Source organism: Onychomys torridus, chromosome 14 (assembly GCF_903995425.1).
Source record: "Onychomys torridus chromosome 14, mOncTor1.1, whole genome shotgun sequence".
NCBI classification, from domain to species: domain Eukaryota; kingdom Metazoa; phylum Chordata; class Mammalia; order Rodentia; family Cricetidae; genus Onychomys; species Onychomys torridus.
The window spans coordinates 26,647,792-26,663,115 of record NC_050456.1 but is presented as its reverse complement, the minus strand read 5'-3'; the positions used below and the strand labels follow the sequence as shown (position 1 = coordinate 26,663,115).

The following is a 15,324-nucleotide window of genomic DNA, read 5'->3' as shown; positions in this document are numbered from 1 at the left end:
ATTAGAGAAGACAACAAGACAAAAAATAAAATACAAATAAGGCAATTAGCAGCTCACATATGAAAACAGAAAAGAGATAAAGATATAGATGGGTTTTCAAAAGAAGATTCTAAACTGCACTGAAAGGAATATAAACTTCACTGTACTACAAATCAACTTGTTGATGAAACCAAAGACTAAATTGTTCAATGTTGGCCATGGACTTGGAAGATGTGGACAACCAAGTGAAGAGATCAAAACTGCTCTTTGAGCCAAAGGTTACACTTGGCCTTTTTCCTCTTTTTAAAGAAAAAGTCTCAGCAAACAAACCAAACTAGTGGGAACTCATGAACTGTGGACCAATAGCTGTGGAGCCTCCATGGGTCTGGACTAGGCCCTTTGCATAGGCGAGACAGTTGTTTAGCTTGACCTGCTTAAGGGGCCCCTTACAGTGGGATCAGGATCCGTCCCTGATGCATGAGCAGGCTTTTTGGAATCTAGTGCCTATGGTGGGACACCTTACACAGCCTTGGTTCAGGGGGATGGGCTTGGACCTGCCTCAACTGAATGTACCAGGCTCTGCTGATGCCCCATGGGAGACCTTGCCTTGGAGGAGGTGGGAATGAGGCATGGTTATGGAGAGGAAAGGCTGGGGGGGGATTGGGAGGAGGGAGGAGAGGGGCACCTGTGGTTGGTATGTAAAATGACAGAAAATTTCTTAATAATAAAAAATAAATAAATGTAAAAAATACAAAGCATAAAAAAGACTTAATAAAACTACTCTTGTATATTCTATACTTATGTACTCATATTATACATAATTTATAAAAATGTATAAGATTGTTGCTATTTATATTATTTGTATATCAGAAAAAAAATCTCAGATTTATCATTTTCCTTGGTGTGAAACTTTATTAGTTTTCTACTGAACTAGGGTCACCCACTTACAAATCTATTCTGTTTTTCAAAGAAATCTACCAATGCTTTTATTTTAACTCTTATTCATAACTTGGTTTTCAAAAGAACCTTAAATAGAGGTCTCAGGTCCTGCTCCAAGAATCAACTGCTATAAGCCTGCAAAGAGGTAAGTATCAACACTGAGAATAAATAAGTAACCTCTCATTTTGTTTCTTGACATAACTGTGGCATCTGCTCACATGATCATCTTTTAGTAATTTGTTTTTTATTAGGTTTTAAGAGTACTGATATATATCAAACAGAACTAAAGAAAATTAAGCCTTTTACCACCTGGAGACAAGATGTTGACCAGACATCCTTCTATTTATGTTCATTTCTAACTCCCTGAGGGGTGACCATCTGACTCCTAATTTAAATTCTATCTATAAGGGAAAAATGAACAACACACTCAATTTGATCTCTTAGGCTACATGCATCTCGATCTCTTTGCAATCTGGATTCTACCCTTTCTATGAGTTATGTTCTTGCTAAGGTTGCAGATGTCCTCAAGCCCTGTGGACATTTTCTAATTATTTCCTCCAAAGCATTTCTATGGCATTGACTCTCTTCATCTTTCTGTTCTTAAACTTCTCACTCCTTGTGTAAGTGTTGCAGCTCTGAGGGGGAAGAAAGGCTTTCCCAGTGGGAGTATTGCAGCTCTGAGAGGGGAGGTTTTCCCATGAAGGTGTTACAGTCCTGAAGGGAAAGGTATCCTGGCAGTCAGGAGCCAAGGAATACCACAAAGTCATGGCACACAACAAACCTCACACTAGAGATTTATTGGGAGAGATCCAAGAGAGTGGCCGCCTCTGCTCAGGAGAGAAGCAGCAGGCACCTGGGCAGGAGACAGGCTTATCTAGAATTTCCAGGGTGGAGATTTCCAGGGTGGGAATTGGTGGAATTTCAAGCCAAGACCAAGTATTGGTGAGAATTAGAGATCAGGGATCAGTAGGATTTTGAGCTCAGGAATTGGTGGGTTTGGAGGCTCAGGGATTGGTGGGTTTTGGTAGGTTTTCAAACCCCAGAAGTGGGCTCAGACCTTTATCCTACAACTGGACCCTACCTAGTCTTGTTCTGACCTCTAAAGCATCCTCAGCCCTCATTAAACCATCTCCCGTCAGTTTTCCAGGGAACTTTCCTCAAGCTCATCTTCTATCCAGGCTAGTATAAATATTGATGGCATGGTGGCTACAGCTCAGACCAAGGATCCAGAATGCTGGGTTCAAATCCTGCCTCTACATGAACTGAGTTAGAAAGCTCTATTTGTGTTAATTTCTTAATCTGCCAAAGAAAGCAACACACTCTTACTTCCATTGTTGATGAAAAGATGAACTGAGCACATATGTCTCATATAAAATACTGAGAGATGTATGCCAAATGTAGTAAGGCTCAGTCAATTACTACAGATAATTCTTTCTTCCAATATCTATACATGAAGAGGAAACACAACCTTCAGGCGATTCTTCATGAACTTTGCTTCCTCTGACTTTTGTGGGGCAGTTACATCAGGACTGTATAATCTTTCTCATCCCTGATGGCAGCTGTTTGATGCCATACTGAAGTGCAATGTAAGGATTCATTGAGACAGGGTCAGAATTGGCATGCATCTGTGAACAGCTTAAAAATAACTCACCCTTGAAGAAAAGGTTGTAGCCACGGACATCAGAAATGGAGCAAATGAATGTCTCCCAGCATTGCTTTCTTTATAAAACAATCTATGTTTCATTTTAACTCATCTTCAAATGATAAACAGACTGCACAATTATCTAATCACAAAAAGTGTGCCTTCTAACAGTGGGAGCAAATCATGAAGGGTCATACACTAGTGTACCTAATTCTGAACAACAGAGCTTTAATTTTACTATTATTTTGTGCCTATGGGTATTTTGCCTTCATGCATGCTTATGCACTACATGTGTACAATGCCCTCAGAGGCCTAAAGAGGACATCAGATTCCCCTGAGAATGAAATTGTAGATGATTGTGAGCCCTCCATGTTTATGCTGGGACTCAAACCCAGGTCCTCTGGAAGATCAGCCAATGCTCTTCATAATTACTAAGCTGACTCTCCAACTTCTACATCATAACTTTGTATTATAGCTCCCAAATTATATTATTTAGAAAATTGAAAACCTATTAATTTAATGAGATTACTTGGAGTAGAGGAATATGAGATCATTAGAAGCTAAAGTAATTAAAACCCTTGAGTCTCAAACAACTGATCTGATGCCCTAAAATCTATAATTAACAGACTAATCAATCATACAGAAGATTGAATTTATTGTCTAAAAGTCATCTGTAGTTAATCATTCATACCAAGTGTGGCATCCAAATGTGTCTTTGACTTGTTATTAACTTGATAATAAACAGGAGTCAGGTTTTGTATGTGTTTTAACTCTCTGGAAATTATTGTTTTGATAAGGCACCCTTCCTCCTGTGCTAAGATCGTCCTTCAGAAACACCTGAAGGGGAAGAGGAGAGGGCATAGAAGCCATTTTCTCCTCAGAGAGGCCCAGACATGGCAGCCCAGCTGAATAGCTATGGTTAACTCTTGTTAGATTCTGAACTAACACTCAAGCATCCATCACAAGAAGACAGGAAGCAGCTTTATGTGGAATACTACTTGAGGTAGTATTTCTGCAATGTTGGGGAAATAGAGGCATACTTTAAACAATTTACTGATATGTATTTTTATTTTATTTTATACATATGTGTGAATGCCAACATGTCTATATATATGTACCACATCTATACCTGGTGACCAGAGAGGGCAGAAGAGGACACTATTTGTAAAATTATTAAGGCCACTCCATGTAGTTAAAAGGGAGGTTTATTTTGTGGAGTAACTTACAAATGAAGGGATAGGTTGTAGGGTCTGGCAAAGGTATGGCGCAGTCTGGCAGTGTTCTCTGGAGAACTCTGATGTAGTGGGTAGCCATCCCAGCATTGGCCTGGAAGTTCCAACCCCCATGAGGCTTCGGTAATGGTCATGCCCACAAGGCGGGGCTGAGGGAGGAAGCAGAAGACCCAGGATCAAGAGGAGAGGTCTCTCTTGGTTCTGGGACACTGGACGCAGGAGGTAGACTGAGCAGAGTTCTCCAGAGAACACCGCCAGACTGAGTCATACCTTTGCCAGACCCTACAACCTATCCCTTCATTTGTAAGTTACTCCACAAAATAAACCTCCCTTTTAACTACATGGAGTGGCCTTAATAATTTCACCAATATCTGGCACCCAACATGGGGCATAACCTGCCTCGGGTTTTATTTTATTAATAAGAATTTTTAAGTTTCCTGCTACAGGACACCAACACCCCCCCCCTCAACTGATGTTACAGATGATTGTGAGGCACCATGTGAGTGGTAGGACAGAACCTTGGTCCTCTGCAAGGACAGCAGGTGCTCTTAACTACTGAGCCATCATCTCTCCAGTCTACCCACAGATATACAGTCTGAGCTACGTGTTAGAGCTAAACCAATAATTTTAATATGACAATCACTGAGTTATTAAAGATGTTTAAAAAGTAAAGTTCTTTATCCTGCAGAATTTAACCATCTACAAAAACAGAATTTCGCTTTGGGGATTTTATTTTTCTCAATCTTATGAATTATTTTCTTTTTTGTGGTAATGGGAATTGAAAATTTAGTTGCACATTTGCTAGACAAGCACTCTACCACTGATCTGTATCTCCAACTTTTTTTATGACTGTTTTCCACTACGGTATTGAGGGTAGACTTGAACTTGCAATCCTCCTGCCTCAGTCTTTCCAGTACCTAGCATCACAGGCTTGTACCACTGGGCCCAGCCTCTTTAACTAATGTACCACTGCAAAACAAAAAATATTTCTGGGACCCAGACAAAGAACGATCTGAAGCGTAAGGCTTATAAGCCTGGAAAAACAACCGCCCATTAACACCTGAGCAAATGACAACCCAACCATGTCTTAGACAACCACACCATCAATGGCTGTCCTTGCATCTAATCCTTGCTGGGACCAGCCAGATTCATCCCAGAAATCAGCGAGTTGTAAAGGTTCCTTACTTAGAAAGGAACATGTGGACAGGTTGACGCAAGAAGGACAGAGCAGAATGTTTTGTGAAGTAGTAAGTGCCCTGTAGCAAATGCTCCTGCGGGGTCCAGAAAGGGAGGCTGGGGGAGTCACTGGGAATGCTGACAAGAAAAAGCTGGAGGAGCAGTGGGGGCAAAGGGAGAAATGGATACGGTGTGTGGAGAATATGAGACAGAAATGTAGACGTTGGTTAAAAGGTACTTCCATGGAGATCAGTAGTGAAATGGAGGAGGAGGCTGGAGTGGGTATGATGGGGAGGAGCTTCCCCCTTCTAAAGATAGTAGCCAACACACCTATAATCCTGCTGTACTCTCTGGAGGGAGATTCAGGATGATCACATTAGTCTATGCTATACAGGGAGACTGTCCCAAAAAAACAAAAGCAAAAACAAACACACAAAATTAAAGATTGTAGATTTGTGCTACTATGTTAATGAGGAGATCCAATGGTAATTTTTGTTTATGGTAGAGAAAGCAAATAAATAATAACTAAGGGCCATAATGATAATTTTATAGTCACTAGAGCAAAACTATAAATCTTGCTATAAATCAGAAAAACTAAAATACTCAAAAGGGAACACAACACAGAGTAAAATACATTTAATGCACACATAAAGCATAGAAAATATAAAAATCCTTCCACCTGATTAAATTCCCAACTGATATTCCCAAGCAAGAGGGGAAATTCAAATTGCGGGTGCAAAATTCTAGTAAGCATTATGGCATATATTTACCATGAATTTTAAAATGGCTAAGATTGTAAGTTTCACATTATTTTCATCTTACTAAGTTTTTAAAAATAAAGACCAAAACATATGGGGTTCTGCCAAAACAATACTCCAAAAATGGACACAGCATTAACAAGTTATAATATAAATTAGTAAGTGCCAAGTAAATTCAGTCAACTCAAAATGGTAAAGAACAAGATGAATTTGGGAAAGCATAACACAGTGACCATACCTAAAAAGACAAAAATTAAAATTAAAAAAAAAAAAAAACAAGAGGTTGGATCCTGTAAGTACATCCCATTTCAAGTACCGTAAATTTCAATATTTATCTCATCTAAAATCTAACAAGTTTTTATTTCAGACAGTATCAGCTGAAATGGCAAGAGATTAAGTAGTCACACAAAACCATAACTAAAACACGTCTCTATTTCCTGAGCTCATACAACAGATAATTAGAAAACATACAGATACTCCCAGCATAAAGAGGGTCTTGAGGGAAGTCTACCTGTGATATAGAAGAGAGGATTCCAGTAGAAGCTGGATAGATAAAGAGAATGGCCAAAAACCGGAAAATTAAAATTAGTGTTTCTGGACCAGTACTGAATGGCCAGGGACACTGAGGAGCACAGATCTACACAAGTAGAAGCAAATTGTAAGCATCTTCATAGGACAGAACATTATTTAGTAACCTAAGACATAAAGGCTATACTTCAAAACTGTATATAACATAGAAGAATTTAATGCTGAAAGAACACATTAAGGGAAATGCACATTGCCTGAGAAAATTGGCGGTGGCGAAGGTAGATGTTTCCGGCATTAAAGTAAGCCAGCGAGTACTTGGGGTCCAGAGAAATTGCTGCTTGATAGTCTTTGATTGCATTCTGTTGTTGACCCATAAACTCGTGAATCACACCACGATTTGTCAAGAATTCTGCCGTAGTATTGATCTGCAGCATAAGCACAGAAGGAATTGGCACCTGGGAATAGTATTAATCTCCAATTTCATGTCTGTGAAATGAATGTTAGGACATCCACTTGTGGGAAAAAGCGCTGTTACAGATCAGGGAAAACCCAATTACAGCACATATTTCCAGCAAGGGCTTGGTATGAAACTGGTTTCATGTTAATGCTTTATTGAATGGCTGCCATAAAACAAATAATTTTAGAGCTTTACTCAAGTTCTTCCCAAGGAATAGACATGGGGGACATTTACCTGTTAATCTGTTAAATGAGAAGATATTAAATTGAACAGTCAACATGCTTCACTGTCCTATATAGAAACAATTATCTTTCAGTCCTATCCTTTTTTTAACCCTTTAAATTGCCTCTATAATATTTTGTAATTATAGAAAGGAAACAAAATCTGGAAGAGAATTCAAAGCATGAGAAGGCTGTTTCTTCACTATAGGAAGAAGCCAAACATCTATATTGTTCTCTAATTGCTTCAAACTTAGGACATCACCATTCCATTTTGAATTCATTCTGTATTACAAAAATACTATTAAGGTCTTATGAAACGTACAAGCTGCATTTGATAAAACAAATTGATGCTTATCAATAACTTGATTTTAAATTTTAAATGCATCTACATTACAAAATAAACCATAATAACTCTTTACCCTAGGCATAACTCTGGGGAAACAAAACATCCTTTCTCTATATATCACTTAAAATAGGTAACAAAGAACAATGTACTTATTCATTGATGGTCTGAATATATGCTAATAATAGTATCATCAATATAGTTTTTACCTTTAAGGCAATGTTAATATCCTGCATCGCAGCGAAATAATTACTCATTTGAAGACAAACCACAGCTCGTCCTTCATAGGCTAGATAGCTCTTTGGATCAGCCTCTAGGGCAATAGTAAAGTGAATCCAAGCTTTCTGGAATTTTCCTTGGGCCTAAAATGATTATTCAATTTCATGAAGCAAGAAAACAGTCAATTTCATGAAGCAAGAAAACAGTCTGTAGCATGACAAATGTTTCTGATTCTCACTTATTAAAACCTTTGGTGAGGTATATATTACACGATACTAAAGCTAAGGTATTTTAAATTAAAAAGTAGGCTACAAAATGAGTATCTTCAATGAACTAATTCCCTTTAAGTATTTATGATCAAATTATATTCAAATAAATTTAATTTTATAGTCATCTACTATACCAATCTTACACAAGTTAAAGTCATAGGTGCTATATGACATCCATACTTCTATGCACTACCAAAAAATTTACATTGAAATCCTAAATAGCCATAAGTGGTAGCACACACCTTTGAACCCAGCACTCAATAGGCAGAGGTAAGCACATCTCTGCGGGTTTGAGGCCAGCCTAGTCTACATAGTGAGACCTTGTCTCATGTGTGTGTGCGCGTGTGTGTGTGTGTGTGTGTGTGTGTGTGTGTGTGTGTGTGTAGATAGGTAGGTAGATATAGATAGATAGATAGATAGATAGATAGATAGATAGATAGATAGATTTCCAGATATCTATAATATATGCATAACGCACAAGGTAAAATTAGTATGTGCTATACAAATGAATGGATTAACAGTGCAGAAGAATTGTTCCGGCATCTGGAATTTTAGGAACACTTCATACACTCCACAGAAGATGCATGTAAATCTACCATGCACCTGTTTATAACAACCTTTGTGCCAACTGGAGAAAAGAGAAAAAGGTCAGGAGACAGGCACCATTGATAGAAGGATGTCAGAGTGTTGCCTAGAGCAGGCCAGCTGGCAACTAAACACCTCCTGTCAGGCAGGCAGGGAGTTAATTAATTCGTGAGGGCCCAGTGTCTGTTCTTCCTCTCACAGGCTCAAATACTAACCTGCCAGACTCTCAGATTCTGGCATACTCTAACCAACCTGAGCCCAGTGACTCTTACATAAAGATCTATAACTACGAAAAGGACTAGATCCTCATTCATGGCTGGTACACTCTCTGAGGCAAGTGCCTGGAAACCTGCAGGCCGTCCTCCGTTCATTTAATAAACAAGGAAGTAAGCAAACTGAGGTTGGACCACCAGCATATTAAACTGCAAACCACCTCACAATAGGACTGGATTTATCGGTTGTTCTGACATCTGCTGTGCTCACTGTGATAGCCTCGGTCCTAGGCAAACAGGAAGGAATCTACATGTATTTGTAGCACAGGCTGTCTCTCCTTTCCCCGGACAGCACGTGGACAGCTCTAACTTTCCTCTCTTGGCCCATCCCTTTCCTGACTCTCTCCTGCATGCTGATGTGCTCTTCAGTCCCCTTTCCTGGTTATGTACCCAGTGGGATTTTCACAGAATATAATTGGATGGCATGTCTCTGGTTAGTGATAGCCCTATTGTAAGTAGACTTCGGAGCTTTTATCCTGCCCCTCATTGACTTCTCTAGTCTCGTCACAAATCTCCCTCTATCCACCACGTTCTACTCATATGGACCCTCTGCCTCTTCTTACAATGCGTCCTAACTGGTTGTTCCTTTTGTCTCAAGACTAAATGCTAGCCTCAGTTCCTCTCCTACCTAACTGCTAGGTTTTCACACCTCAACACAAACGTTAATTTGTCAGTAAGTTATGTCACCCAGTAGTTGGGCGTCTTTGTATCAAAATGTTTTGGCGGATTGTTTCTGTTTTGTTTTGGTTTGGTTGTATTTATCATACTTACAATCTAATAATTACAGAACAGTGCCTCTCTCTCCAAACTAGGAGTTCAACTTTTCAAAAGGAACTATGTGTCTTATAGAAGGCGATCTCTGGGGGCTGAGAGCTATTCCTCATCCACATTATAGGTACTCAGCCTGTGAATAGTGTGAGCATATTGTGATGGCTGCCAGTCAGCTCTAGCTCTTTTTAAAGTCACCCAATCCATTCTTTAAATGGACTGTGCATTGTTCATATTGCGATTATAATACTAATTTTAAATTTAATCCTAGGAAGGCCATCTTTTCTCTCCAACTCGTTCCCGGGCATTGGTAGCGGTAACAACCCATCCCATCTTTTCCAGCCTTATCACATCAGTCTCAGCTGAGCTTGGGCTCACCTGAGCACTTTCCCTGTATTTAATTGAGCCCCTTTCTCTCCACTTTTAGCCTCCATGTTACAGTAAAGGAAAAACTAAATGTTCCTAGACTGAGAAATAACATCTGGCCTCATCACCAATAAAAAGTCAAATATCTCAGCTGGGCGGTGGTGGCACACGCCTTTAATCCCAGCACTGAGGGGGGTGGGGGGCAGAGGCAGGCGGATCTCTGTGAGTTCGAGGCCAGCCTGGTCTATGGAGCAAGTTCCAGGAAAGGTGCAAATCTACACAGAGAAACCCTGTCTCGACAAACCAAACAAAACAAAAAGTCAAATATCTCTTTCTCCTGTCCAAACAATGCTCTCTGTGCTGAAAATGCTGCTCTACTTTACCTGCAAGTTATAGCCTAGGCTAATTCTGGCTTTTAAACATGACGGGTCAATGTGCAGCGCTTTCAGGAAGTCCTTCTGTGCTCGTTTTAGGGCCTCGTCCTCTCCATACTCCATGTAAGAATTCCCCCGTCCAATATAGGCATCCAGAAAACATTTGTTAATCTTAACAGCTCTGGTAAAGAACTCAACAGCTCCTTCAAACTCTTTAATTCTGAAAAAAAAAAGAAAGAAAGAAAAGAAAGAAAGAAGGAAAACATCATGACTTCAGGTGAACTGGTGTGCTAGCAACCTATTTAATGTTTTCTGCACATGACTTTCCCAGAAGTTTTTTATTGTCTATCGTAAGAAGTACATACGTTGGTAAGATCTAAGGAAGTCTAGAAGAATCTCTGGATATTTTGGTGAGGAGAACAAGGAAGTAAAAATCATTTTCAAGGGCCGCAAGATGGCTCAGTGCGTAAAGGCACTTGTCACCAAGCCTGATGACCCAAGTCTGATCCCAGGAACCCACATGGTAGAAAGAAATAGCCATCTAATATCTACCAGTGTGTATGCTCACAGTAAGTGAGTAAATAAATATAAAAAAGTAAAACTCATTTCATACCACCATGTGGAATGTTATTCTAGAATTCTGTTTTTCTAAATGGCAGTCCTAAATTTTGTTTTAACAGTAATAAGTTACCATCACAGGAAAACATGCACTGATATTGGCATCATATGCTATTTAAATTACAGTCTCAATCCACCTAATAATGCTTCAATCTACAGAGGACCAACTATACAATGATAATCTTATAAACTTCTATCACTAGAGATGCCATGATACATTAGTTTATATAAGTATACCTCATGATTCTCACATAAAAACAAACTTGTGCAATAATGCATCCTATAGATTTGTCCCATAATTGACTGACTTATAGCATACATTAAATATATATTTATATATTATATTATAAATATATATATAAATATGTATATATATATATATATTTATTTCTTTTCTTTTTAAGGAACATCCCATTTCATTGAGGACATCAGTGAAAACAATGGCCTTGCATATGGCTTAACAAGTATTTTTTCAATGCTTGTCCAGAACGGCAACAAAAATAATTGAGGAATGGAGAGATGCTGTGGTTGAGAATGCTTTCTGTTCTTGCAGAAGACCCAGGTTAGGTGGCCAGCCACCCACATCAGGCAGCTCACAAGCATTTCTAACTATAGGTCTAGGGATCTGATGCTTCCTGGACTCCTTGGGCACCCTACACAAATGTGGTGCACATAAACTCACACAGGCACACACATACATATAAATAAAAATAATAAATCTTAGGGGGAAAAAAACCTTGTGATTCTGTGTCCACATTTTTTTTTTATCAAACACCACCCAAAGGTGTGCATTGAGTGACATATAGAAGATAACAGGAGGATCAACCCTAAAGTAGTAGGGACACAGGACACGTGGCTTCAGATGTATCAGACAAGCAATGGTTAACAATGGCCTTCATGACTCATGGAGTAACTTCTGAGTTCATTCTGTGTGTGGTTACTCAGAGATCACAGGACCATCTCCCTGGTTGTTTATAGTGAAGCTGCACTGCTGTCTCAGTAACTGCCACTAGTTAAGATGTACCAGTCCATTTGAATGTGGGGTCACAGTGTCTCTCCAGGTACATCTTGGTGGATTACATCAGCAACTCGACATATGGATTAGCCCTATTTATCAAGAATAAAGATGGCATAGGAATTCTGTGTAAAATGCATTTGTGGATAGGTTTTCTCATATTCAGTAATTCTACCAATGGGTAGAGAAGTATTTAGTTACAATGTGTACCTAGATGGTCGAAATATTCTGTATTTTTCCAAACCATTGTCATATATTCACTATAAACTATTTGAGCATTCTATTATATTGCCATTCAGTGCATATCATATCCACTGCACTTCTTACCCATCAAGGAATTTAAAACTCTGCTATGGGGCTTATAAAATACAATCTTTCATTTTGTGTAGCCTAACCAATTACAAAAACCTACAGCAGCAAGTCGGACAGTGAATCAAAGCCCATTACTCTGTAAGGCAAGTGAATGTATTGTGAAGGGCTGTTGCAGCTATCCAGTTATCAGTGCTATCTGATGTGCACTTGAGTCCATCCAGCTGAGTAAACAACCTAAAGGGAAGATGTGGACTTTCTAAAGTCACCTGACGAGCACCTTAAATTCATCCCTGACTGAAAGCCACAGCCAAGCCAGGAGGCAGAGATGAAGACAAGGTATCCCTTCCCCCTCCCCCTTGCATACAAAACCAATAGACACAGGAGAAAATGACCTCGATGCCCTGTAGAAAAATCACCTCCATTTTCCTGGAGATGGGTCTGCCACCACATCCCTCTGGCTGGAGTAAGCCCTAGCATGGCAGTGATTCAGTGGGAAGATCTGGCAGAATATCTATATTGCTTCGGGGTAAGTGTCCCTTGACCTGTCAGTCATCAAGCATTGGCTGCTGCATATACAAAGTTCATTAAAAGTTTTCCTGAAATAATTTTTTACATGAACTTTAAAGTCATGTGACCAATCTCAGGAGGAGTTCAAGCTTACAGTATCTGCTCTGAGTCACCCACACAGGCCCACTGCATTTACAGTAATCACAGATGTGACCAGAGATGTCCTTCTGAACTGTACAAACAAATCACAAATACCTCCAAACACTGAAGAATGTGGCTTGCAGAGTTAAAGACTTAAAAACAGCTTATGCAAATATCAAAAGAAGTAGGGTAAATGTGTTTGTGACATACAGCCAAGTAATAGCTATCATTTTTTAAAATACAAAGGTGGCTTTTTCATTGGGATCTAAAAGTTCACATTGCCACAACACTCCTGGTGATTAAATTGGGAATAAGTAGGATACTCACCCCATGGAATGTTGTCTCCAGGCAACCACAAGAGTGAGAGCTAGAATATACAAAGGATGCTTCAAAAGTCAGCTCCCTTAGTTCAAAGAACAAAGCCCTGAAATTTAAGGGTTTATTATTTTTATAAAACTTTCTAAGTTAAAAACTATGCTTTCCCTTTAAAAAAAAAAAAGGTCAAAAGTAAGTTCCATAGTTGCAAGTCATTCTTCCATAGTGTAAGTTTGTTGCCAAAATAATTTTTCTAAAAAAATAGATAATCACTAAATATTCCTTGTTGTTAAAGTTTGATAAAACTGTGAAAACTCAATACACACAGAATTAAAACTCTGAGCTGTGGAGGCTGTTGATTTAAATTACTAGAGAACAATGGAGAGCCTAGAGAGCTGCTGACCGGTGGGTTATTTGGAACGGGCACAGTAGTATCGGCTTTAAGGAGGCTTGGCTGTGGTACTCCAAGATCACACTTCATAAAGATGTGAGCCCAACACAGGGAGGCACTGGCTGATTCTAATAGTTGTTAAAATAGAAACGAGGCTGAGCGGAGTTGTGGGATGTTACAAATGTTGACAGATGCAATGATCTCAGACATTTTGGCCTACACACGTCCACCAAAGTAAACACATCAGTCACCATTCCAATTCTTCCTAAGAATGACAAGTGCTTAAAGAGACGGATCACACAAAGATCGATGCATCAAAATAGACAAAGGTATGACTGTGTATAATGAAAGGTCTGAGACCAGGTTTTAACCCCAAGGCATCTGCAGAATTTACAACCACTATATTACTTTTCTCCTACAAAAAGAACTTTACTTTGGGGGGGGGGGGATGTAGCTGTATATCTACATCCTAAAAAGGAAAATTAGAATGTCAGTTTTCCAAATAATTCAAACTCTATTCTAGCCTTTTAAACCGTGTATTGGCACAAACATGCCTCTTTAATTTATGAATCACCCCAGTTTACTCCTCCAAAGGAACTGGCATTCTTTTCCTTACCAAAAGTAATGGTACAAACTATTATTAAACAATAACATCGTTTCCATATTAAAATCGCTGCAGTTGTTCTGAGGGTTGTGGGTTACTGTTGTTATTTCTAACTGTCCCTGTCTATAATGTGTTTGTATAGACATCTCAGAAAGAGCTAACTCTTCAGTATTGTATTTTTGTAGATTTTAATATATTTTCTTGGATTGTTTTCAGTATTTTTAGATGTAAAAATATCTCTGATTGGTGCAAATTTTTCTTGAAAATATTTTAAAATCACTCTCCTTTCCAAGAAATGGGCTTTCTGAACAAATTATTTTATGATTGGATAATTCAAGCATTTAATCAACATTTTGTGTATAGGCTTCAATCAAACAGACATCTTCAGTGCATGGTATAAATATTTAATTGGTGATTTAGTACAAGTCAGTTTCTTAGAAGGCACAAGGGTGTTACTGATAGGGTCTTCAGATTCATAGGAGGATTTTTTTATATGCCCATCACCATTTTTGCAGTGTGTCACAGCCACACTCCCCTCCATCCTTCCCATTCCCTTTTGTCTTCTGGATGGGGCTGTAACTGGTCATGTCTGCTGACCCCACCCCCCCCCCCCCCCCCTGTTTGCTTCCCCTTTGACAACAGTGGCGCTCCATACCTGTGGTGACACATGGCTGTAGCTTGACAAAGGCTCACGCTAGTATGGCTGATCAGTGCAGCTTGTTTATAATCCTGAAACAGGTTTATTAGATCTTGTTAATTTGTCGTGTATCTCCTTAAAACGTCCTTCTAACTCTGATCCCACGTAAGAATACAGCACATAAACCATTAAACTAGACATCTTCCTAAACCTTCATTTTGTTTTCTTTTTTTCTTCACAGAATCTCATCTAATGAGAATGGATGGAACAAGGAATGCCAATCATTATTAACATTCTGAGTCTGTGTGACTTGTATCCACCTTAAGAACAGGGGCTTTTCCTGCGGGGGGTTGGGGGGCTGCCCTGTGGTATGTAACAAAGTATCTCATTTATTTTCTTTTATTGTTTACACCACTGGAAACTTCCCTTCTCAGGCAGAAAAGGAAATTCCCCTGGAAAGAACCTTTGGAATTACATGACTTTTGGACAATTAGGTGCCAGGCAGGTAAGTGATGACAAAACAGAACATGCACTGGTTGGGTTTGAACCTACTTCTGGAATCCACACTTCTGGGAGGAGGTGTATGATTCTGTGCAAGGATCCGGAAGACCCCATGAAGTGGAGAAATAGGAACTCCAACTCTAGGATGTGAAATT

General features: G+C 39.2%; 1 protein-coding gene across 1 annotated transcript in view; it reads right to left on the bottom strand.

Moving 5' to 3' along the window:
* Positions 1-15,324, bottom strand: part of Ttc6 (tetratricopeptide repeat domain 6) — a 160,737-nt gene that overhangs the window by 1,467 nt on the left and 143,946 nt on the right. The window contains exons 26-29 of the mRNA XM_036206397.1: positions 14,687-14,760; positions 10,138-10,348; positions 7,485-7,637; positions 6,509-6,679 (exon numbers count right to left, since the gene is read on the bottom strand). Coding sequence (XP_036062290.1) covers positions 6,509-6,679; positions 7,485-7,637; positions 10,138-10,348; positions 14,687-14,760 — 609 coding nt within the window. The remainder of the gene's footprint in view (positions 1-6,508; positions 6,680-7,484; positions 7,638-10,137; positions 10,349-14,686; positions 14,761-15,324) is intronic.